Raw genomic sequence first — 21,758 nt, 5'->3', positions numbered from 1 at the left:
GTGGTGGTGATGGTGGTGGTGGTGGTGGTGGTGGTGGTGGTGGTGGTGGTGGTGGTGGTGTGGTGGTGGTGTGGTGGTGGTGGGGGTGGGTGGGTGGTGGTGGTGGTGTGGTGGTGGTGTGGTGGTGGTGTTTCCACTTCCCAGCCCCAGCTCTGCTCAGAGTGCAGCAAACCATCACTTACCCCAGCAGGGCACCCCCAGCAGCTTGCCCAGGGGCACAATGCCCAGGAGGGGCTGGAAGCTCTCCACAGCAGGAGACTCCACAACCTCTCTGGGCAGCCTGCTCCAGGCCTCCAGCAGCCTCACACCAAACAACTTTCTCCTCCTGCTCAGCTGCAACCTCCTGGGCTCCACTTTGTGCCCCTCACCCTGTGTGACTCCCTCTGCTAACAGAGGGTTTGATCAAGGATGTTGCAAGGAGCCTCTTAATGAATGCCAAGCTGCAGGAAGGTTGCCCCATGGCTGGCAGTGGCAGAAGTTAATGATTTAATTAAGGGAAATGCTGTGCAGCTCCTCGTTTCCTGCAGATGAAAGCAGAGGTGGTTGTGTCACCCTGGCATGGCTCAATCCCCTCCACACTGCCATCCATCAGCACAGCAGCAGACATCAGCTGGGCTGCAGGGCAGCTAATGAGTGCTGCTGAAACCATGGCCAAGCTCTGCTGGCTCAGCAAGCCCCAGGAGATGCCTGCCAGGAGCTGACCCCCACAGCACCTCCAAAATACAAAAAACCCAGCAAAGGATCTGCTGCTTTGGGGGCTCCCTCCCATTTGTCCCTGCTCAGGTGGGCTGTGGGCAGAGATAGGACTTCAAACCCCTCTGGGTGGTGATTTTTCTCCTTTCCTGCCTCAAATCTCCAGCAGCAGCACCCCCCCTGGGGTCACTTTTAAGCTGAATTTCAGCTTCTTCCTAGTCTCAGTTCATAGAAGAAAAGAAATGGTCTAAAATTGCCCCAGGGGAGGTTCAGGTTGGCCATGAGGAACAATTTATGCCCTGCAAGAGTGGTCAGGGACTGGAACAGGCTGCCCAGGGAGGTGGTGGAGTCCCCATCCCTGGGGGGGCTTCATAAATCGTGCAGAGATGTCTCTTTGGGACATGGTTGGGCTGGGTGACCTCAGAGGGCTTCTCCAGCCTTGGTGATTCAAGAGTTCTCTGCCTCTGTTTCCACCCAGGACTGAGTCTGCCCTCAAAGGAGCAGGTCTGTGATGAGCACTCCATGATCTCAGCTGATTTTCATGACCTCTTGAGACCCACCTTCAGTCAGTGATGTCCCCTGAAATTAGGGATGGATAAGACCAATTGCTGGGCGATGCCAAGGCTGAGCTGCTCCCTGTCTTTAATTAATTGAGCAGCTGGGTGTGAAGGGCTCTGAAAGGGGGGGAAAAAAATGTCCCTGTCAGCCAGAGAGGAGTCTCACAAAAGCTCTGCCAAGCTTGGGGCAGCTCTGTGGAGGAAGAAGTGAGATGTGGAGGAAGAAGTGAGATGTGGAGGAAGAAGTGAGATGTGGAGTCAGCTGGATGCCGGTGGAGATTCCACTGAGGTCACTGTGATGATACCAAGAATTGCTCTGGACCCAAGATTAAAGAACTCAGGATGGTGCAACATGGACAGCACAGCACCAGCTCAGCACCATCCCCGCTGTGACAAACACAAAGCTTCTGTCATCTGAAGCTGTTAGGTGGCCAAGTGCAACCCCGTCAGCAGCAATCCAGAGGCAAAGCTCATCAGAGCTCTATAAAAGTTCCAGACCCTGAGCTCCTCCACACACTCCTCTGGCTGCTCAGCTCCCCGAACTTGGTGAGTATGGAGCCTTGGCTGCTGCTTCTGTCCTTGCTCCCAGGCTGCAGCAGGGCAGAGGGAGAGGATTCCCACAGGGATGTTCAGATTGTGGGCAGGGATGGAGCATTTCTGGCCTTACATCTGTGTCTTCTCTCTAGGCTCAGGTGACAGATGAAAAGAAGTGGCCTAAAATTGCTTCAAGGGAGGGTTAGGTTGGAGATGAGGAACAATTTCTGCTCTGCAAGAGTGGTCAGGGACTGGCCCAGGCTGCCCAGGGAGGTGGTGGAGTCCCCAGCCCTGGAGGTGTTCAGGAAACTTGGGGCCAGAGTTTGGTGCCCATGGTGGTGCTGGATTGATGTTGGCCTGGATGATCCTGGAGAGGTTTTGCAGCTGGAATATTCCTGGGGTTATACTACTCCACAGACAGAACCTCTGGCTCCAGGAGCTCAGCAGGGGCTGAAGCAGTTCGTGAGGGCTGCACCCAGAGCAGAGAGCTGCAGCACAGCCACTCCTCCCATCCCAGAGCTCATCAACCCTCTGCTTTCTTTTCAGCCTCTCCGCTGCTCCACAGCGACCTCCACACTTACAAGATGTCCTGCTACGACCTGTGCCCACCCAAGGCCGAGCCGTGCCCACCCAAGACCAGCGTGGCCGTGCCCCAGCCCATCGCTGAGAGCTGCAACGAGCTGTGTGCCCGCCAGTGCCCCGACTCCACGGCCTTCATCCAGCCGCCCCCTGTCGTCGTCACCTTCCCCGGCCCCATCCTCAGCTCCTTCCCCCAGCAAGCCGTGGTGGGCTCCTCCGGAGCCCCTGCCTTTGGGGGCTCCCTGGGGCTGGGGGGCCTCTACGGCGCCGGCGCCACCCAGGGCTCGGGGGGGCTCTGCACCTTTGGCAGACCCTACGCTGCTCCTGCCTGCAGCCCTTGTGTGCTGCCTCGCTACAGCAAGAAGCTCTGGGACACCTGGGGGCCCTGCTAGGCACACACCAGCCCCAGCCTGCCCCCAGCCCACACCCCAACACCACTGCCCCCCTGCAGAGTGATGCTCGCCACAAGACCCTTCTGAAGGCACCAACCTCTGCGAGCAGCCCTGCTGCCTCCTGCCCAGCAGCTCCCTGCCAACCTCTCCTGCCCCTCGGGGCACAATAAATCTTTCTTGCATCCAAGTTCTGTCTCCCTCTGTCCTTGTACCAATTCAGGAAGACCCCGGGGGTGGGAGCCTTGCAACTGGGGGAGGGAACATTGACCAAAGTCCAGGAAATGAAAGAGCTGGGGAAGTGCACGAAGGGCTGAGACAAAGCTCTGTTCTTGTCGTGGCACTTGGACTGCTGAGTCCAAGAGCAAGGTCCTGGAGCAATCTTCCTTCCTGGGCTGAGTTCCTTTATCAAGGATCCTGCCCAGCTTGGCCTCTGCTTAAGCCGGGGAGTGACAGCTTAGTTGGGATCCCTGAGGCAGGGCTGGGCTAATGTTTGGTAATTCAGGAGTCATTATCTTGTGGAGCTTCAGAGCAGGCAGAGTAATTGTTGGTGTTGCTCTGAGGGCTTCTGGTGACACCCCAGAGGCCCCCGAATCACCACATCAGTTACCCACCGATTACCAGGGAATTGCAGCATTCCCAAGCTTTAGCTCTTGCTGAGCATTGCTCAGGCTCCCCTCTGGGGCTGCTCTTCTCCAGGCTCTCCTCCTCTCCTACTGCTTCCCTTTCTCTCTGCTCCCCTCCTTGCTAATTAACGTGGGATGATTTAAATGAAGCTCTGCCTGCTTCTGACAGTTTATGCAGAGGCAAACCCCATCTAGAGAAGGCTCCAAAGGAGGAGGCAGAGCGAGGAAGAACGTTCCCAAGCGTGCAGGATGATGATGCACCACAAATTTAATGAGTAAGAAAACAGAATGATATTTTTAAAAAATGAAAAACAGAAAACACAACAAAACGAATAAAAAAAATGTAAAGAAAGCAAAGGGTTGCGTCTGGATCAATCCAAATCATCCAGTTCAAGGCAACGCTGCGCAGCTGGACACCCAACGCCTGCATGCAACAACCAAAGTGACACTTCCACACCTAAGTGACACTTTCACACCTCATTAACAACAGATACAAGGAGTAAAGTCGGCAGTGCCAAGCTCCTGCGGTCCCGAGAGCTCGGGGGGAAGCTGGGGAGGGGGGCAGCAAGCGAGTGGCCATGGTCATGAATCCAGTCCTGCATCCGGGTCACGCTTCCAAGCGCCTGGGTGTTCCCCCGCGGGGTCCCCTCCGCGGTGCTCTCATGGCCCACAGCGATTGTAGCGCCTGGAGGACCTCCCGTAGAGGCCACCCAGAGCTGAGTAGCCAAGGGTGCCGAGTCCTGAGGAGCTGCCAGAGTTGATGGGGACCCCCCCAGCGCTGAGAGCGTCCCCGACAGCTGCAGAGGCCGAGGATCCCACGGTGGTGTTCTGGGGGAAGGAGCTGAGGATGGGTCCCGGCAGGGTGACCACCACGGGGGAGGGCTGGATGACGTAGGTGGAGTCCTGGCACTGCCTGACGCAGGGCTCGTTGCAGCTGTTGGCCAGGGGGGTCGGCCCGCAGGAGGTGGGGGGACACAGGTCGTAGCAGGACATGGCTGCAGCAGGGAGCTGGGTCTGCAACACAAGGGAGGGAGGAGATACAGGAAAGGCATCGCAGCTGGGGTGGTGGAACTGAGCCTCCAAGAGGTGAAGCTAAGCAGAGCCTGTGCCGGCAGCGGAGTCAGGGCTTAGTCTCAGGCTGAGAAGAGACTTGGGTGAAACCCCAACCTGCAGCTACCGGCAGGTGTCCTCAACAAAGAGCACAGAGGAAAGAGCTCAAGAATCAAAGCACAACGCAGGCAGCAGCTCAGGACATGGGAAGCAGCTCTGGACTTACCCTTTCCCCAAGGAGAACAAAGCAGCAGGAGAGGATGGGAGCAGCGCTGCCTGTGCTGGGCTTTTATAGTTGTCCTGCAGCACCTGAGGAGCTCAGGCACAGCTCTGTGCACGTAGCCCTTTGCCAGCCAATTGCTGGAGCCTTCTGGTATGCAAAGCACCCCCAGCTGATGAGTTAATTTCTCCCCCCACTCCCTGTTTGTGTTTGTTGCCCTGATGTGATTTAATTTCCTCCCCACCACGTCTGCATTCCACTCCAAAGCTTTCTTTTATCTCCAGATCTGAGCCCAGCTCGTTCCTGCCCAAATCAAACTGGTTCATCCCTCCCAAAAGAGATTATTCTGCATCCAGAGGGCACTGCAGGCACCCCACGGGCCCTTGGCATGGACCCTGTGAGCTGCTCCCTGAAATCCTCCCTCCCTCTTCACGAAGAGCAGAACTTTGTGACACAGCTCCCCCCAGAAGGGCCAAGAATTGGCTGTTTATGACTCCAGGCTGGCTCACAGCCGTGCCAGGCAGCAGCACAGCTCCAGGAGGAAAGTGGTGACAGAGAGCTGATGGCACTACCCCAGTGCCAAAGGGGCTCCCTGGGCAGCAGAGGGTTTGAGGGGGAGGAGAAGTTCAACTTTTCCTTCCTGCAGATCAAAGGCCACCACAGCCTGATCCACTCAGTCCACATCAAACCACAGCCAGGAAAGGCTCTGGAGCCACAGCTCTGCCATTTGGGGGCTGCGTGGCCAAGTCCTTTATCTAAGCAGTCTGCAGCTGCAGTTTGCTTTCTACATCAAACACCGGGAGGGGCAGGGGGGAACGCAGAGGGGATGTGAAAGAGAAGCAGAAATCAGGTCAGGCTGAGGATTGTTGTGGGTTTTAGGCTGGTCAGAGCCAGGGGCACTCAGAGTCCTCCACAACTCACCCTTGGGCTCATTAAAGACTCCAAAGAGTCTTTAATGCCCTTAAATTACTGCTTTCCCCTGCTGTGTCCTGGGCTATTACTCACAATTATGCTGCTAATTAATGGCAGCTAATTAGAGAAGTTTAGGATCTTCTTGGCCCTTTTTTTTCCTCTCTTTTGAAAGCAAATGAGGTTGTCTCCGTTTTTGCATCATCCTGAAGAGGATGGTGAGGTGCAGCAACTCCATTTCTATTTCAAAGGCAGCTCCCAGCCTAAGAAGCAGCCCCAGAGGGCACAGGAGCAGGCTCCAGGGCAGGGAGCAGGACCCAACCCCTCCTCTCCTGGCGTTTTGATCAGGTGGAGACATGCAAAGTGTCCCTGAGCTGCATCTCCAGGAAGGTCCCCTGGGAAGCAAACGCTGATTGTACACTTCTGAAGAAACAAAAGTCTGCCAGGTTCACATCAGCAGCTCAGACATGCAAATAGGGGAGGTTGGGGCAGATGATCTCTAAGGTCCCCTCCAACCTGAGCCATTCTGTGGTTCCAGGATGATCACAGAGCAGGAAATGTGCAGGTTTGTGACACTGCTTGGACACAATCAGAGTCTCACTGCACGTCACAAATGAATTTCCTTCCTGGCAAGAACTCTGCAGTGAGCAGAGCAGCAGCAGGGAGCTCGAGAAAACAAACTCCAAAAGGTGCAGAGATGTTGAAAAGGATCTCGGGTCCCCTTCTGATGGTGACCATGAGCAAGGCAGGCCAGGCTGCCCCAAATCTTCTCATCCCAGGAGCTAAAAGCTTTGCAATATCCCAGGGAGCAGAGAGCCTGAATCCCTGGAGGGCTTTCAGAGAGGCAGAGCTGTGGTGCTGGGGGCCATGGCTTAGCCCCAGCCTTGGCTAGAGTCAGAGAAGGGTTGGACTGGAGGAGCTTGAAAGGCTTTGCCAAGCACAATGATTCTGGGGCTCTATACATCTGGGCCTCTATAAATCTGGGATTCTGTAAATCTGGGATTCTGTAAATCTAGGATTCCATACATCTGGGATTCCATACATCTGGGATTCCACACATCTGGGATTCCACACATCTGGGATTCCCTAAATCTGGGATTCTCTACACCTGGGATTCCACAAATCCTCAGAGATGGAGATGCACACTCAGGACTGAAGTGGAAAGCTGCTGCAGGGGGGACTCCTGTGAGCTTCTGCCACCAAAATTCCAAAGAGCAGCCAAAATTCCTAAGCAAATCCAACTTTGACTCATCCCCACCTGGGGAAGGTGGAGCCAGGCCTGGATGCAAAGCAGGGAGATGAAAGAAGCCCCAGGGAGTGTGGCCTCCATCCAAGGCCAGGGCAAGGCCAGGCAATAAACACAAACAGTAAACAAAACAACTTCACCAGTGGGGCCCCAGCCACATGCAAATGAATTAAAATCAATTAGTGGAGGGGGCAATTAGTGAATGTGCAGGGATGCCTCAGATCCCCCAGGCAGGAGCCCTGGGATGGGAAGTGTCTGCATCTGTCCAGCTGAGCATCTTCAGGATGGCTCCAGAGCAGTGCCTGAGCCACAGCTCTCCCCAGGGCTCTCTGCTGTGGGACTCTGCCTGCCCTCTTGCCCTGCCTCCCTAAAAGCAAAGCATTTTGCCACCCCCTCAGGTGAATGAGGACCTCTGTGGAAGGTGTCAAGCAGGGACTCCAGCTAGGGTGGCAAAAAAGCCATTGCCCATGGACCTCAGACCAAGCTTCTGCTGCACCACAACATCCAGGTGTCAGCTTCCCCTCCTCTGTGTGCTCAGAAAATGCTCCTTCACAGCCTGAATTCTCTCAGGAACTGATCTGCCTCCTCTAATTGAGCTCCAATAATGATTGCAGCATTAATTACAGGTCAGCATCAGCCTCTCCAGACACAGACAGAGACTCCAAGCCAGACAGCTCAGAGATACCTGCATGGCCTGGCAGGACACTGAGTCTGCAGAGCCTTCAGGTAGAGCTTTTCAAATCTTCTTCCAAAGCTGCCAGGCTCTAGACACCACCTTCATTCCAGCCCAGATGGAGCCAAGCAAGGCCTGAAAGAAGTTCAGCTCCACCAGGCACAACAGGAAGAGTTTACAAAGACAGCCTCAGAATGGGTTAGAGCTTCAAAGCCTTCAGTCTCCTCCTCCAGACATTGCTGCCCAGGGCCAGCACATCTCAAAGGCCAATCCTCTTCCAAACCCCACACAGCCCTCCCTTCCTCCCTCTTTCCTTCCCTTCTCCTTCCCTTCCCTTCCTTTCTCCTTCCCTTCCCTTCCCTTCCCTTTCTCCTTCCCTTCCCTTCCTTTCTCCTTCCCTTCCCTTCCCTTCCCTTCCCTTTCTCCTTCCCTTCCCTTCCCTTCCCTTCCCTTCCCTTCCCTTCCCTTCCCTTTCTCCTTCCCTTTCCTTCCTTTCCTTTCTCCTTCCCTTCCTTTCTCCTTCCCTTCCCTTCCTTTCTCCTTCCCTTCCCATCCTTTCCTTTCTCCTTCCCTTCCCTTCCCTTCCTCCTTCCCTTCCCTTCCTTTCCTTTCTCCTTCCCTTTCCTTCCTTTCCTTTCTCCTTCCCTTCCCTTCCCTTCCCTTCCCTTCCCTTCCCTTCCCTTCCCTTCCCTTCCCTTCCCTTCCCTTCCTCCCCAAGAGTTAACCAGGGCCTGCCCTCAGAGAGTTTTTCCTTGAGCTTAGGCTCCCTGCAGGGCAGCTGAGCTCCCATCTCAGTGCCCCATCCTTGGCCCCCTCCAAGGACCTCCAGCTCCCACCACAGAGCAGTGCCAGGGCAGCCAAGAAGCTTTTCTCCATCTCTTTGAAGTGCAAGGCAGCATCTCCCCTGCTGGAGGGAGTCCTGCTCATGCAGCAGCAGGGGGACAGCAGCTTGCTGCTGCCTTTGCCAGGTGTGGACAAGAGAAAAACTCTTCCCACAGCTGCAGCCTGATTTGTGTTCCTCTGGCACCTGGCATGAGGCCACCTGCATGATGCTGTTGCCCTGCAGCAGGCCAGGCTGGGGAAGGGAGGGCAAGAGAGGGAAGAAGGACAAACAGACTCTGGGTTTGCTGCAGCACAAATTTAATGAGGCTGAGGAATGGAAGGAAACAACACAAAGGGTAAGGAGACATTTCCATGGCTCAGTGAGGACAGTGCCCACTCAGGACAGTGCCCACTCATGCCACTCACAAGGGCTCACTCAGCAGGTGGAGCTCTTCCTTCCAGCCAAGGAGGCTGTGCTGATGCAGCCAGGCAGGGCAGCTCCTGCCCATCCCACCCCTGACTGAGAGGACAAAGCCCTTGGCCAGACACACAAAGAAAAGCAAAACAAAAGGCAAGCACAAGCCTGGTTCTAGGAGCTGCCAAGCTCCCACTGCTCCACCAGCTGCAGGTGGGGCCGTGGGTACCCAAATCACTTCTGGAACCCATGGCCATGAGCTCAGTCCTGTGCGGGGTTGGTGCTTCAGCGTTCCTGGACCTCTCCTCAGGCTTCAGCAGGGTCCATAGAAGCCCCCACGGTAGGAGGAGTAGCGCCGGCCGGGCCGGCTGTAGGCACTGCCCAGCCCTGGGTACCCAAAGCTCCCCAAGCCCAGGGAGCTGCCAGAGCTGATGGGCACCCCCTCAGCACTGAGGGCACTGCCAACGGCCGCAGAAGCCGAGGATCCCACGGTGGTGTTCTGGGGGAAGGAGCTGAGGATGGGTCCTGGCAGGGTGACCACCACGGGGGAGGGCTGGATCACCACCGTGGAGTCCTGGCACTGCCTGACGCAGGGCTCGCTGCAGCTGTTGGCCAGGGGGGTCGGCCCACAGGAGCTGGAGGGGCACCTCTCGTAGCAGGACATGGATGGAGCTGAGCCTGAAACACAGGACCAGGGATGTGGAGAGACAGCAGAGAGCCATGGAGAGGCTCAGGCTGGAAGGGAGCTCAGAGCTCAGCTGCTGCAATCTCCCCACCGTGCCCAGGGACACCTCTCAACCAGACTCAGGGTCTGCAGGCAGGAGGCAGCCACAGCCTCCCTGGGCAGCCTGTGCCAGAGCCTCACCACCCTTAAGAGCTTCTTCCTCAGCTCCAGTCCAACCCTACTCTGCCTCAGCTCCACAGAGTCACAGAAACATTCAGGTTGGAACAGACCCTCAGGATCACCAAGTCCCACCAAGAACCCTGCTCTGCAAAGCTCAGCCCTAAGCCACATCCCCAAGCACCACATCCAAATCACCTCCAAACACATCCAGGGTTGGTGCCTCCACCCCCTCCCTGGTAGCTGTGGAGAGCTATGAGGTCTCCCCTCAGCCTCCTCTTTTTCAAACCAAGCAGCCTCAGCTCCTTCATCAGATTTATTCTCCAGGCCCTTCCCAGTTTCCCTGCCCTCCTCTGCCCTTACCCCAGCACCTCCACATGTCTCTTCCATTGAGGTGCCCAAAGCTGTACCCAGCACTCAAGATGTGCCCTCCCCAGTGCCCAGCCCAGGGGGGACAACCCTGCTGCCCACACTGGGGCTGACCCAAGCCAGGCTGCTGGTGACTTTCTTGGCCACAGCTCTTCAGGTCTTTAGCACATCTGAAAGGTCTCCTCTGACTGAACCAAGGCTCTGTGTGGCCAAGTCAGGACTCACAGTCACAGTGGAGATCCTTCCCATCCCAGACCATCCTATGGACTCCAGCAGTGCCTCCACCTCTAACAGACAACCCCAACAGTTCCAAGAGGAGAAGCCTTCCCTCCCCAGCCCAGTCCAGCAGCTGGCAGAGCAAAAAGGACAACAACCAAAGGGTTCTGAAGGCAGAGAACTGAGCAAGCAGAGAAGGAGAAGCAGAGTTGGACTAACCTGGCTCACAAAAAGAGGGAAAAGGGAAGAGAAGTGGCAGGCAGGAGCTGGAGTGGAGTTTGCTTTTATACTGCACCCAGGATGGCCTGAGGACCACAGACAGCCTTTGAGCATCAAATTATTTCCCAGCCACTATGTCCCACATGCAAAAATGCTCCCAGCCCATTAAATGTCTTTTCCTTACTGTTCATTACTTTGTGTTTTTGTTTCCTTATCTTCTGGCACACATTCCCCCAGCCAAGCTCCTCTCATCTCCTGCACTTCTGGGCCAGATTTATGCCATTGCCACCATGCAGCCCAGACAGCATCTCCCCTCCAATTGAGTGTTTCACTTTAGTCACAAGGAGAAAACAAAACACAACCCCAATTAAGGAGAGTTTGTACCATGCATAATTCATCCTCCTGGGGTGTTCTGTTATTAAGGATCTGAGTGGAAATCCTTAATAAACTCTGGGCCCCACCAATGTGTTTGCCAAGCTCTGGTTCCAGGCAAGCAGCAGAAGAATCTAGGCTGAAGTTCTGCTCTTTGGGAAGGTTCTGCTAAAAGAGCCTCAAATCCTGCTGGATCCATGAGAAGAGTCAGAGCCTTGTGGGAAATTCAGAGACAAATGCAACCAGATCACAGCCCAGAGAGCTTCCAGTGCCTGGGGGGGGGGGCTGCAGGAGAGCTGGGGAGGGACTGTGACAAGGGCTGAGAGTGCCAGGATGAGGGGAATGTCTTTGAGCTGGGAGAGAGGAAATTGAGACTGGAGCTGAGGAAGAATTTCTTGATAGTGAGAGTAGGGAGACCCTGGAACAGGTTACCCAAGGAGGCTGTGGCTGCCCCCTCCCTGGAGGTGCTCAAGGCCAGGCTGGATGAGGCCCTGAGCAACCTGGGCTGGTGGAGGTGTCCCTGCCCATGGCAGAGGGTTGGAGCTGGATGAGCTTTGTCAGGCTCTCAGCCCCAGGGCTCTCAGCCTTTGCTCCTCACACAGCTGCTCCAGGCCCCTCAGCAGCTTCCCAGCCCCCCCTGGACTCTCTCCAGTAGCTCCCAGTCCCTCTGCAACTGGCCCCAGCACTCCAGAGGTGTCCTCACTAGGTCAGAGAAGATGTGGAGGAGATCTGCCCTGCCTTGCTGCCCACACTCCCCTCAGTGCACCCAAGAGCTTCTCTCTGCTCTGCTCACATTCCACAGCCAAACCCTCACTGCAGCCCTCTGCAGAGGACTCCTGAGCTGTCTGCTGGCCATGACTCAGCCCCAGATCAGTCAGACTGGCTCCAAGAACTCATCCAAGAGGCTGCAAGGCCTCCTCCGAGGTTGCTCTTTATAAAGATGGTGAAGAAATTAACTGGAAACTGTTGTTAGGTGGCTCAGACAGGGAAGTGGAAACAAAGAGGTTTAGGAGAGGTCTGGAGTCTGATGTGAAGATTTGCTCCCAAGACAGCCACAAATTGCTGAGGAGCCAACAAGGGCTTCATGAAAGCAAGCTTGGAGTCATGGCTCAGCGGAGCTCCTGGAGTCAGTATGAGAGCAGCAGAAATTAAAAGTGCCCAGAACTGGGGAAGATGAAAGAATTCCTCATGTCCAGGGCAGGCTTCTCCCACTGAAGCCAGACAGGGAGCCACCAGCAAAGCCATTTCATTAGCTCCAGAAGGTTCCACCTGCAACAAGGAACGTGGGAAGTGATTGATGCAAAGAGGGAGGCCTGGATGTGCTCCTCGGCCAGCAGAGCTCCCCTGGCAGAGCTGCTGCTCCCATGCCAGCCCTGGCACACTGCTGGGCACCTTCTGCTCTCCTGCACACAGGCTGTCTGAAGAGAGCAGGCTCCAGGACCCTGATGGTGTTTTTTCTGTCCTTCTAAATCACAGAATCTCAGATTTGTTGTGGTTGGGAAAAGTCCTTTCCAGGTCATCCCCTCCAAGCATTCTCTGACTCTGGGGCTGAGCCATGGCACTCAGCACCACAGCTCTGCAGCTTTGAAACAATTCCAGGGATGGGGATTCAGCTGGACCCACCCCAGCCCCTCAATGTCTTTAGTGGAGGGAGGACCCCAAAACTGAACCCAGGACCCCAGGTGTGGCCTCCCCAGTGCCCAGCCCAGGGGATAGTCCCTGCCCTGCTCCTGCTGCCCACACCATTGCTGATCCAGGCCAGGCTGCTGGTGCCCTTCTTGCCCCCCCAGGCACATCCTGGCTCATCTCCAGCAGGCTGCTGACCAACACCCCCCCCCAGGGCTTTCTCTGCTGGGCAGTTTCCAGCTGCTGCCCCCAGCCTGGAGCCTCCATGGGGTGGTTGTGACCCAAATGCAGGACCCAGCCCTTGGCCTTGCCAAACCTCAGCCCACTGGCCTCAGCCCACAGAGCCAGCCTGGCCAGTCCCTTGTAGAGCTTCCTGCCCTCAAGCAGAGCAACATCCAACCCAGCCTGGAGCCCTCAACCAGGCTTAGGGCAGGGAGCAGCTCTCCACCAGCACCACCAAAGTGCCTTCCAGGACTGCTGCTGCTGCTGTTGGGCCTCAGCCTCCCAAGCAGCTATTTCATTTTCCTTACATGAATTCCTGGATTCTTTATGTTCCCTGCACAATTTTCATGGCAGGAGGACACCTCCCTGGCACTGAGCAGAAGGCCATTCTCTGAGGTGCAGGCAGTGACTCCCTGCAGAGCAGTGAGCAGCAAACAGCCTCAGCCACAGCAGCTGTGTGGTAGCACCAGGAGCTTTGTGTGCTCAACCCAGGACCTGCAGTCCCTCTCTGCTCAGAAAAATGTCCCCAGGGAAGCTGATTTTCCACCAGAGACTCCACTCAGCCTGCTACAGACTCATAGCATGGCAGGGGCTGGAAGGGACCTCTGGAGATATCTCATCCAACCCCCTGCCAGAGCAGGTCACACAGGAACGCATCCAGGTGAGGTTGGAAAGTCTCCAGATGAGACTCCACAGCCACCCTGGAGCAGCCCTGTGAGGAGCAAAGGCTGAGAGCTCCCTGGGGCTGGGAGCCTGGAGCAGAGCAGCCCCAGAGGGGATCTGAGCAATGCTCAGCAGGAGCAGGCTGGGGAGGGGGCAAGAGGCTGGGGCTGGCATCTGCTCAGTGGTGCCCAGGGACAGGCCAAGGGGCAAGGGGCACAAAGTGGAGCCCAGGAGGTTCCCACTCAGCAGGGCACTCTGCAGAGGTTGTTTTCCATAGGATGAAACATCCTTGGCCAAGGGAAAGAAAAGCACAAAGAGACTCAGACTCAGATGCAACTTCAGTTTAATGATACAAAGTTCTGCAAAACAAGAGGAACACATCGAGGTTGCTACAAGAGGAGGGAGACATCTGAACCATTCCAGCTGGAAGACAGGAAGCAAGACTCCACTTTTCCTTAACTCCTGAGTAAAAACCCAACACTCACTGACAGGACAGCATCAGAGCACAGCAGTGTGAGATGCAGCTCCCAGATGCGAGGAAAGACATCAAAAGCATTTCAAGAACAAGGCAGAGCTTGGCCAGGAGTCCAAACAGCACCTGGCTGGCTTCCCTCCTTGGCAGGAGCTCAGCAGGGTGCTCAGCCCAGCTGCCAAGCCTGGCCAGCAGCTCCAGCCTCAGCCCAGCACCTGGCTGGGGGCTGCCCGGGGGTCCGGCGCGGCTCTAGCAGGGCAGGCACCGCCTGCCGCAGTAGCGACCCCCAAGGCCAGAGAGGCCAAAGCCCCCGGAGCTGATGGGGACTCCGTCCTCACTCAGGATGCTGCCCACAGCGGCAGAGGCAGAGGATCCAACTGCAGTGTTCTGGGGGAAGGAGCTGAGGATGGGTCCTGGCAGGGTGACCACCACAGGAGAGGGCTGGATCACCACCCGCGAGTCCTGGCACTGCCTGACACAGGGCTCGTTGCAGCTGTTGGCCAGCGGGGTCGGCCCACAGGGACGGCACAGATCGTAGCAGGACATGGCTCTGGCTGCAGGTGCACCTGGGGAGAGGGCAGGGAGGGCACAGCAGCCTCAGCTGCAGCCTGCCAGCCGCGGGCCAGCAGCACAGACACAGGCTGGGCACAAAGGAAAGGCTCCGGAGGCAGCCAGAGACGCTGCAGAGCACGAAGGGAGCCCTGCAAAGACAGCCCAAGAGCCTCTCCCACCTCCCCCCAGCGTGGCAAGAAGAGCAGAGATGCTGTGAGCAGCCCCAGGGAGCCAAAGCCTTGGTGGAGGCCAGGAGACCGAGAGGAGAGCAGCAGAGAGAGGGCAGAGGGGCAGAGGCTGTTGCAGCTCACCTTGGTCAGCAGGCAGCAGAAGGCAAGAGGAGGCTGAGGGAAGCCTGCTCAGGACCTGCCTTTTATACTGCCCCACACTGCCCCGGGCCCAGAGCTGCCTTTGCTCATGGAATGTGTTTGCCAGCAGCTCATCTGCCATGCAAAGCATCTCCATTAGAGAAATGAGGCCACTGCTGCTGTGCCCTGCAACGCTGCCTTCTCATTTCCCTCTCCCTCACAGGGCCCTTCAGCCTCCCAGGCTCCTTTCAAGTCTCAGAATTAGAGGCCAGGAATGGTTCCAGGGAAAATGACACAGAAGTAAATGAAGCCAATTCTGAGCCAAAACAACTGAGTGAGAAAAATGCAAAACCAGTGGTCAGGTGCAGCCCAGAGCCCAGCTGAGCCATCAAGCCCTTGGTGACAAAGCAGGGATGAGCTCAAGCAGGACAGCAGCCCCCAGGGCAGGAGCAGAGCCAGAGGTGACCACGGTGGGCACAGAGTTCACTGATGCTGAGCAGGTCCCCAAAGCCTCCCAGACCCTTAGGGCACAGACCAAGGAACCTCATGCAGGCCACAAGCAGCTCTGCCAAACTAGAAAACTTCCAGCCTAAGCACCAAGGTGAAGAAAGAGCTGAAACAGAGCCCCAGCAAGGGGGAGGAGGAAGAGACCCCAGGTGAGGTTCTTCAGGGCCCTCAGGCCTGGGGTTCCTGCATTCAGGGCACTGCTGGGCAAGGAGAGGACATCTCTGCCCCTGGCACACAGGCAGCAGCTGCAGCTCTCCCAGCAGAGGCAGACAGCAGAAGTTCCTCCAAGGGAGGAAGCTGATTTCATTTCTGTCCTCTCTTCTAAGGCTCCATTCAGTCAAACCCCAGCCCAGCAGATCCCCAGCTGGAGGCTCCTGCCAGACCTTGACAGCCCCCCAGTCAGTGCCCATGATGAGGCTCTGCCAAGGGCCCCAATGTCCTGCCAGGTCCTGCTCTCCCCTGGCACATGCTGCAGGTGATGTCTGCCCTCCCTGCTGCCAGCTCTTCCCCCTCTCTGCCTCTGCTTTGGCCCAGCAGGGCTCAGGAGGCTGCAGCAGAGGGGCTGCAGCTGGCAGCAGCTCTGGCAGGGCTGGGCAGGGCTGGTGCTCTGGTACAGGCACTGCTGGGCTGCCCACAGCAGCTGGCAGCAGCTCTGGCAGGGCTGGGCAGGGCTGGTGCTCTGGTACAGGCACTGCTGGGCTGCCCACAGCAGCTGGCAGCAGCTCTGGCAGGGCTGGGCAGGGCTGGTGCTCTGGTACAGGCACTGCTGGGCTGCCCACAGCAGCTGGCAGCAGCTCTGGCAGGGCTGGGCAGGGCTGGTGCTCTGGCACAGGCACTGCTGGGCTGCCCACAGCAGCTGGCAGCAGCTCTGGCAGGGCTGGGGCTCTGGCACAGGCACTGCTGGGCTGCCCACAGCAGCTGGCAGCAGCTCTGGAGGGACTGGGGCTCTGGCACAGGCACTGCTGGGCTGCCCACAGCAGCTGGCACAGCACAGGAGCTGCCCCTCACTCAGCCTGGAGCAGCACTGGCACCTCTGGGGCAAAACCTCCCCTGGGGAGGCCTGGAGCCTGGGGGGGGAAGGGAGAGGCAGCTTGGCCTCTGCCACAGCCCCTGGGGCAGCAGCAACCACCATGTGCCAGGGTAGCTGCCCACAGCAGCTCCAGGAGAACCCCAGGCAGGAGCAAGGTTCCTTCTGTCCCTGCTGTCAGCTCCTGCAGCCCAGAGCAGAAGGGCAGGAAGGAACCTGGCTGCACTCTGGAGGGCTTCATTCTGCCCTTCCTCTGGTGTGCAGAGGGCAGCACGGGGTTGGGTAAATGCCCTCAGGGCAGTGCCATGGAATCTGCCAGGCAGTGCTTGAACAGCAACACAAACCCTGCAGAGTGAATGAGAGAGGGTCTGGGGTGTACAGAGAGAGGGTCTGGGGTGCACAGAGAGAGGGTCTGGGGTGCACAGAGGGTCTGGGGTGTACAGAGAGAGGGTCTGGGGTGTACAGAGAGAGGGTCTGGGGTGCACAGAGGGAGGGTCTGGGGTGCACAGAGGGTCTGGGGTGCACAGAGGGTCTGGGGTGTACAGAGAGAGGGTCTGGGGTGCACAGAGAGAGGGTCTGGGGTGCACAGAGGGTCTGGGGTGTACAGAGAGAGGGTCTGGGGTGTACAGAGAGAGGGTCTGGGATGCACAGAGAGAGGGTCTGGGGTGCACAGAGGGTCTGGGGTGCACAGAGGGTCTGGGATGCACAGAGAGAGGGTCTGGGGTGTACAGAGAGAGGGTCTGGGGTGCACAGAGAGAGGGTCTGGGGTGCACAGAGGGTCTGGGGTGTACAGAGAGAGGGTCTGGGATGCACAGAGAGAGGGTCTGGGGGCACAAGTGAAGGACCACAGCCCCTTGGGCACTTGGCCCTCATCACTTCCATCACAAAATGAGAGAAACACACAATCAGTGAGGTTGGAGAAGCTCTCTGAGGTCCTCCAGTCCAACACCAACCAGCACCACCATGGCCACCAAACCCTGGCCCCAAGAGCCATGGCCACATTTCATTTAACACCTCCAGGGCTGGGGACTCCACCACCTCCCTGGGCAGCCTGGGCCAGTCCCTGACCACTCTCTGAAGGAAGAAATTGTTCCTCATGGCCAACCTAAAAACCCTTTGGTGCAATCTGAGGCTATTTGCTCTTGTCCAAATTTGTGACCTGGGAGCAGAGACCAACCTCACTCAGACCTCCTTGCAGGGAGCTGTAGAGAGCCACAAGGTCTCCACTCAGCCTCCTCTCCTCCAGCCCAAGCAATCACAGCTCCCTCAGCCTCTCCTCACAAGACTTCTGTAGAATCTCCATCAGTTTCATTGCCCTTCTCCAGCCTCTCAATGTCCTTCTGGGAGTGAGGGCCCCAAAACTGCCCCCAGGATGTGAGTGGTGGCCTTGGCAGTGTGAGGAGCAGGGGGACAGCCACTGCCCTGCTCCTGATGGCAGCATGGGAGCCGTGGGCAGCATGAGAAGAGTTTGGTAATGGACAAACAACTTGTGTGAGGCCAAAGTGTTGTGGTGCTTTGTGAACACTGGGGTAGGGGCATTGCCAGAACACTGCCCTCCTGGTCAGCACTTCAGCTGCAAACCCACTCCAGTGCCCAGACACAACTCAATGACATTCCTTCAGCCAAGCCTTTACCCTGCCAGGGCATCCCAGTGCCCCAGGGAGAGCTTGGGCAGGAGCTGCAGGGGGGAAGGAACACGAGGAGCCAGCAAGCTACAATGCAGCATCAACTTTAATGAGACAAAAGAGAGAAACAAAGCAGTGCCTGGGGGAAGGCACCCAGGCCAGGCTGCTGCAAGGGCAGCTGGCACTCAGGCCCCCTTCACAGCGTGGCACACACACGTGGGCACAGGGCCAGCAGCAGGGCCCCTCTCGGCTGGCTGCAGGAGGGAGCCCTGGCACAGGGCAGCAGCAGACAGCAGGCACTCAGGACGGGCAGAAGAAAGCAGCAGAAGCAGAAGACATCTGCTGGCCACCTGGGCAGGCACCCCAGGCTGGCAGCTGGCTGGCCTCCCTCCTTGGCAGGAGCTCAGCAGGGTGCTCAGCCCAGCTGCCAAGCCTGGCCAGCAGCTCCAGCCTCAGCCCAGCACCTGGCTGGGGGCTCCCTGGTCGAGGCCATCCCCGGGGGTCCGGCGCGGCTCTAGCAGGGCAGGCACCGCCTGCCGCAGTAGCGACCCCCAAGGCCAGAGAGGCCAAAGCCCCCGGAGCTGATGGGCACCCCACTCTCACTCAGGATGCTGCCCACAGCGGCAGAGGTGGTGGAGCCCACGGCGGTGCTCTGGGGGAAGGAGCTGAGGATGGGTCCTGGCAGGGTGACCACCACAGGAGAGGGCTGGATCACCACCCGCGAGTCCTGGCACTGCCTGACACAGGGCTCGTTGCAGCTGTTGGCCAGCGGGGTCGGCCCACAGGGACGGCACAGATCGTAGCAGGACATGGCTCTGGCTGCAGGTGCACCTGGGGAGAGGGCAGGGAGGGCACAGCAGCCTCAGCTGCAGCCTGCCAGCCGCGGGCCAGCAGCACAGACACAGGCTGGGCACAAAGGAAAGGCTCCGGAGGCAGCCAGAGACGCTGCAGAGCACGAAGGGAGCCCTGCAAAGACAGCCCAAGAGCCTCTCCCACCTCCCCCCAGCGTGGCAAGAAGAGCAGAGATGCTGAGAGCAGCCCCAGGGAGCCAAAGCCTTGGTGGAGGCCAGGAGACCGAGAGGAGAGCAGCAGAGAGAGGGCAGAGGGGCAGAGGCTGTTGCAGCTCACCTTGGTCAGCAGGCAGCAGAAGGCAAGAGGAGGCTGAGGGAAGCCTGCTCAGGACCTGCCTTTTATACTGCCCCACACTGCCCCGGGCCCAGAGCTGCCTTTGCTCATGGAATGTGTTTGCCAGCAGCTCATCTGCCATGCAAAGCATCTCCATTAGAGAAATGAGGCCACTGCTGCTGTGCCCTGCAACGCTGCCTTCTCATTTCCCTCTCCCTCACAGGGCCCTTCAGCCTCCCAGGCTCCTTTCAAGTCTCAGCATTAGAGGCCAGGAGTGGTGCCTGGGGCAGTGCCACGTCAGCAGCAGCAGGTGAGGCAGCCAGGGATGGGCACTGTCCCACCTCAGCCGATGGTACCCTCCAGGGCATCCCTTTGTGATCCCCATCCTGAACAGAGCCTCCCTCCCCTCCCTGCTGTCAGCTCCTGCAGCTCAGAGCAGAAGGGCAGGAGGGCAGCCTGGCTGCATTCTGGGGGGTTTCATTCTGCCCTTCCTCTGCAGAAGGCAGTGAAGGGCTGGGCAAATGCCCTCAGGACACTGTCACATGCCACAGGGCATCAAACCCTCCAAGCAGGGCCTGAGCAGATCTGCCAACACTGTTGAGGCCTCAGGAACTGAGCAGACAGCTGGCAGTGCTGACCTGGGATTGTGGGGTGCAGGAAGATGACCCTCAAAGGGATGCCCTGGAGGGCAATGTCCTGGCACCATCAGCTGAGGTGGGACAGTGCCCATCCCTGGCTGCCTCACCTGCTGCTGCTGACGTGGCACTGCCCCAGGCACCACTCCTGGCCTCTAATGCTGAGACTTGAAAGGAGCCTGGGAGGCTGAAGGGCCCTGTGAGGGAGAGGGAAATGAGAAGGCAGCGTTGCAGGGCACAGCAGCAGTGGCCTCATTTCTCTAATGGAGATGCTTTGCATGGCAGATGAGCTGCTGGCAAACACATTCCATGAGCAAAGGCAGCTCTGGGCCCGGGGCAGTGTGGGGCAGTATAAAAGGCAGGTCCTGAGCAGGCTTCCCTCAGCCTCCTCTTGCCTTCTGCTGCCTGCTGACCAAGGTGAGCTGCAACAGCCTCTGCCCCTCTGCCCTCTCTCTGCTGCTCTCCTCTCGGTCTCCTGGCCTCCACCAAGGCTTTGGCTCCCTGGGGCTGCTCACAGCATCTCTGCTCTTCTTGCCACGCTGGGGGGAGGTGGGAGAGGCTCTTGGGCTGTCTTTGCAGGGCTCCCTTCGTGCTCTGCAGCGTCTCTGGCTGCCTCCGGAGCCTTTCCTTTGTGCCCAGCCTGTGTCTGTGCTGCTGGCCCGCGGCTGGCAGGCTGCAGCTGAGGCTGCTGTGCCCTCCCTGCCCTCTCCCCAGGTGCACCTGCAGCCAGAGCCATGTCCTGCTACGATCTGTGCCGTCCCTGTGGGCCGACCCCGCTGGCCAACAGCTGCAACGAGCCCTGTGTCAGGCAGTGCCAGGACTCGCGGGTGGTGATCCAGCCCTCTCCTGTGGTGGTCACCCTGCCAGGACCCATCCTCAGCTCCTTCCCCCAGAGCACCGCCGTGGGCTCCACCACCTCTGCCGCTGTGGGCAGCATCCTGAGTGAGAGTGGGGTGCCCATCAGCTCCGGGGGCTTTGGCCTCTCTGGCCTTGGGGGTCGCTACTGCGGCAGGCGGTGCCTGCCCTGCTAGAGCCGCGCCGGACCCCCGGGGATGGCCTCGACCAGGGAGCCCCCAGCCAGGTGCTGGGCTGAGGCTGGAGCTGCTGGCCAGGCTTGGCAGCTGGGCTGAGCACCCTGCTGAGCTCCTGCCAAGGAGGGAGGCCAGCCAGCTGCCAGCCTGGGGTGCCTGCCCAGGTGGCCAGCAGATGTCTTCTGCTTCTGCTGCTTTCTTCTGCCCGTCCTGAGTGCCTGCTGTCTGCTGCTGCCCTGTGCCAGGGCTCCCTCCTGCAGCCAGCCGAGAGGGGCCCTGCTGCTGGCCCTGTGCCCACGTGTGTGTGCCACGCTGTGAAGGGGGCCTGAGTGCCAGCTGCCCTTGCAGCAGCCTGGCCTGGGTGCCTTCCCCCAGGCACTGCTTTGTTTCTCTCTTTTGTCTCATTAAAGTTGATGCTGCATTGTAGCTTGCTGGCTCCTCGTGTTCCTTCCCCCCTGCAGCTCCTGCCCAAGCTCTCCCTGGGGCACTGGGATGCCCTGGCAGGGAAAGGGTTTGGTTTCTAATATTCCACCTCCCTTATGTGTGGAAGAGCTGAGTCCCCTCAGGGCCATGGTCAGTGGTGAAGTCCTGGAATGCTGGAGCAGGCTGTGGTGGTGTCTGCACTGCAATGGGTGCCCAGGAGCTTCCCCAGGAGATGTTTGAGCAGCAGCTGTGGGTGGCTGCTGGCTCCCAGCTGCTGGGGGAAGCCATTGGCCTGCCCCAAGCCATTTCTGTGCAGCCCAACAAGCCCCTGCCCAAGGCTCTGACTGCATCTTAACCACTCCCAGTGTGTCCTTTCCCTTCCTTGTTCCAAGGCCTGGAACTGGAAGGAGCCCTAAAGAAGCTGTGGGGTGAGGGAGCAGCCTGGCAGCTGTGTGAAGGGAGATGGGAACCCCCTGCACAGTGGGGCTGGGGTGACCATGGGGGTATGAAATGGGCAGGGAGGAGAATGGGTACAGGGGACTCAGCCTCCCCCATCTGACAGACACAGGCAGCCTTCAGCATCTGGGAATGCTGCAGGGGGCTGGAAGGGAACAGGAAGAGCAGCTCTGACTCCCTGGAGCTGCTGTGTGTCAAATTCATTCAGTGTGGTGCAGTCTTCCTGCATGGGTCACAGAGTCCTGGGATGAGCTGAGCCTGGAGCAGAAGTTCAACAGATCCTCCAGAAAACCCTCTCTGCTCTGCAGGCTCTCTGGAGAGGTCCATTTGTGCCTGCAAGAAGGCATCCAGCCGGG

General features: G+C 58.3%; 6 protein-coding genes across 6 annotated transcripts; 2 read left to right on the top strand and 4 right to left on the bottom strand.

The window, feature by feature from the left end:
• Positions 1 to 2,368: 2,368 nt before the first annotated feature.
• On the top strand, positions 2,369 to 2,755 carry LOC128980526 (scale keratin-like). Its single transcript, XM_054398998.1, has one exon. The coding sequence runs from the start codon at positions 2,369 to 2,371 to the stop codon at positions 2,753 to 2,755; it is 387 nt and encodes a 128-aa protein (XP_054254973.1).
• A 1,283-nt stretch (positions 2,756 to 4,038) lies between these two features.
• On the bottom strand, positions 4,039 to 4,371 carry LOC128980522 (feather keratin B-4-like). The gene has a single exon (XM_054398995.1). The coding sequence runs from the start codon at positions 4,369 to 4,371 to the stop codon at positions 4,039 to 4,041; it is 333 nt and encodes a 110-aa protein (XP_054254970.1).
• A 4,655-nt stretch (positions 4,372 to 9,026) lies between these two features.
• On the bottom strand, positions 9,027 to 9,377 carry LOC128980521 (feather keratin 4-like). The gene has a single exon (XM_054398994.1). The coding sequence runs from the start codon at positions 9,375 to 9,377 to the stop codon at positions 9,027 to 9,029; it is 351 nt and encodes a 116-aa protein (XP_054254969.1).
• A 4,585-nt stretch (positions 9,378 to 13,962) lies between these two features.
• Positions 13,963 to 14,276, bottom strand: LOC128980523 (feather keratin 1). Its single transcript, XM_054398996.1, has one exon. It carries the CDS (start codon positions 14,257 to 14,259, stop codon positions 13,963 to 13,965), a length of 297 nt encoding a protein of 98 aa, XP_054254971.1. The 5' UTR covers positions 14,260 to 14,276.
• Positions 14,277 to 18,246: 3,970 nt separating this feature from the next.
• On the bottom strand, positions 18,247 to 18,543 carry LOC128980527 (feather beta keratin). The gene has a single exon (XM_054398999.1). The coding sequence runs from the start codon at positions 18,541 to 18,543 to the stop codon at positions 18,247 to 18,249; it is 297 nt and encodes a 98-aa protein (XP_054254974.1).
• Positions 18,544 to 20,209: 1,666 nt separating this feature from the next.
• On the top strand, positions 20,210 to 20,523 carry LOC128980525 (feather beta keratin). Its single transcript, XM_054398997.1, has one exon. The coding sequence runs from the start codon at positions 20,227 to 20,229 to the stop codon at positions 20,521 to 20,523; it is 297 nt and encodes a 98-aa protein (XP_054254972.1). The 5' UTR covers positions 20,210 to 20,226.
• Positions 20,524 to 21,758: the final 1,235 nt, after the last annotated feature.

This window comes from Indicator indicator, unplaced genomic scaffold (genome assembly GCF_027791375.1).
Source record: "Indicator indicator isolate 239-I01 unplaced genomic scaffold, UM_Iind_1.1 iindUn_scaffold_235, whole genome shotgun sequence".
In the NCBI taxonomy this organism is placed as follows: Eukaryota; Metazoa; Chordata; class Aves; order Piciformes; family Indicatoridae; genus Indicator; species Indicator indicator.
Note: the sequence above shows the minus strand (reverse complement) of the source record. Positions and strands in the feature narration are given on the sequence as shown.

Excerpts from the sequence above, each read along its gene's own strand:
- LOC128980523 (XM_054398996.1), bottom strand. The coding sequence starts at position 14,259 with ATGTCCTGCTACGATCTGTGCCGTCCCTGTGGGCCGACCCCGCTGGCC.
- LOC128980527 (XM_054398999.1), bottom strand. The coding sequence starts at position 18,543 with ATGTCCTGCTACGATCTGTGCCGTCCCTGTGGGCCGACCCCGCTGGCC.
- LOC128980521 (XM_054398994.1), bottom strand. The coding sequence starts at position 9,377 with ATGTCCTGCTACGAGAGGTGCCCCTCCAGCTCCTGTGGGCCGACCCCC.
- LOC128980522 (XM_054398995.1), bottom strand. The coding sequence starts at position 4,371 with ATGTCCTGCTACGACCTGTGTCCCCCCACCTCCTGCGGGCCGACCCCC.
- LOC128980525 (XM_054398997.1), top strand. The coding sequence starts at position 20,227 with ATGTCCTGCTACGATCTGTGCCGTCCCTGTGGGCCGACCCCGCTGGCC.
- LOC128980526 (XM_054398998.1), top strand. The coding sequence starts at position 2,369 with ATGTCCTGCTACGACCTGTGCCCACCCAAGGCCGAGCCGTGCCCACCC.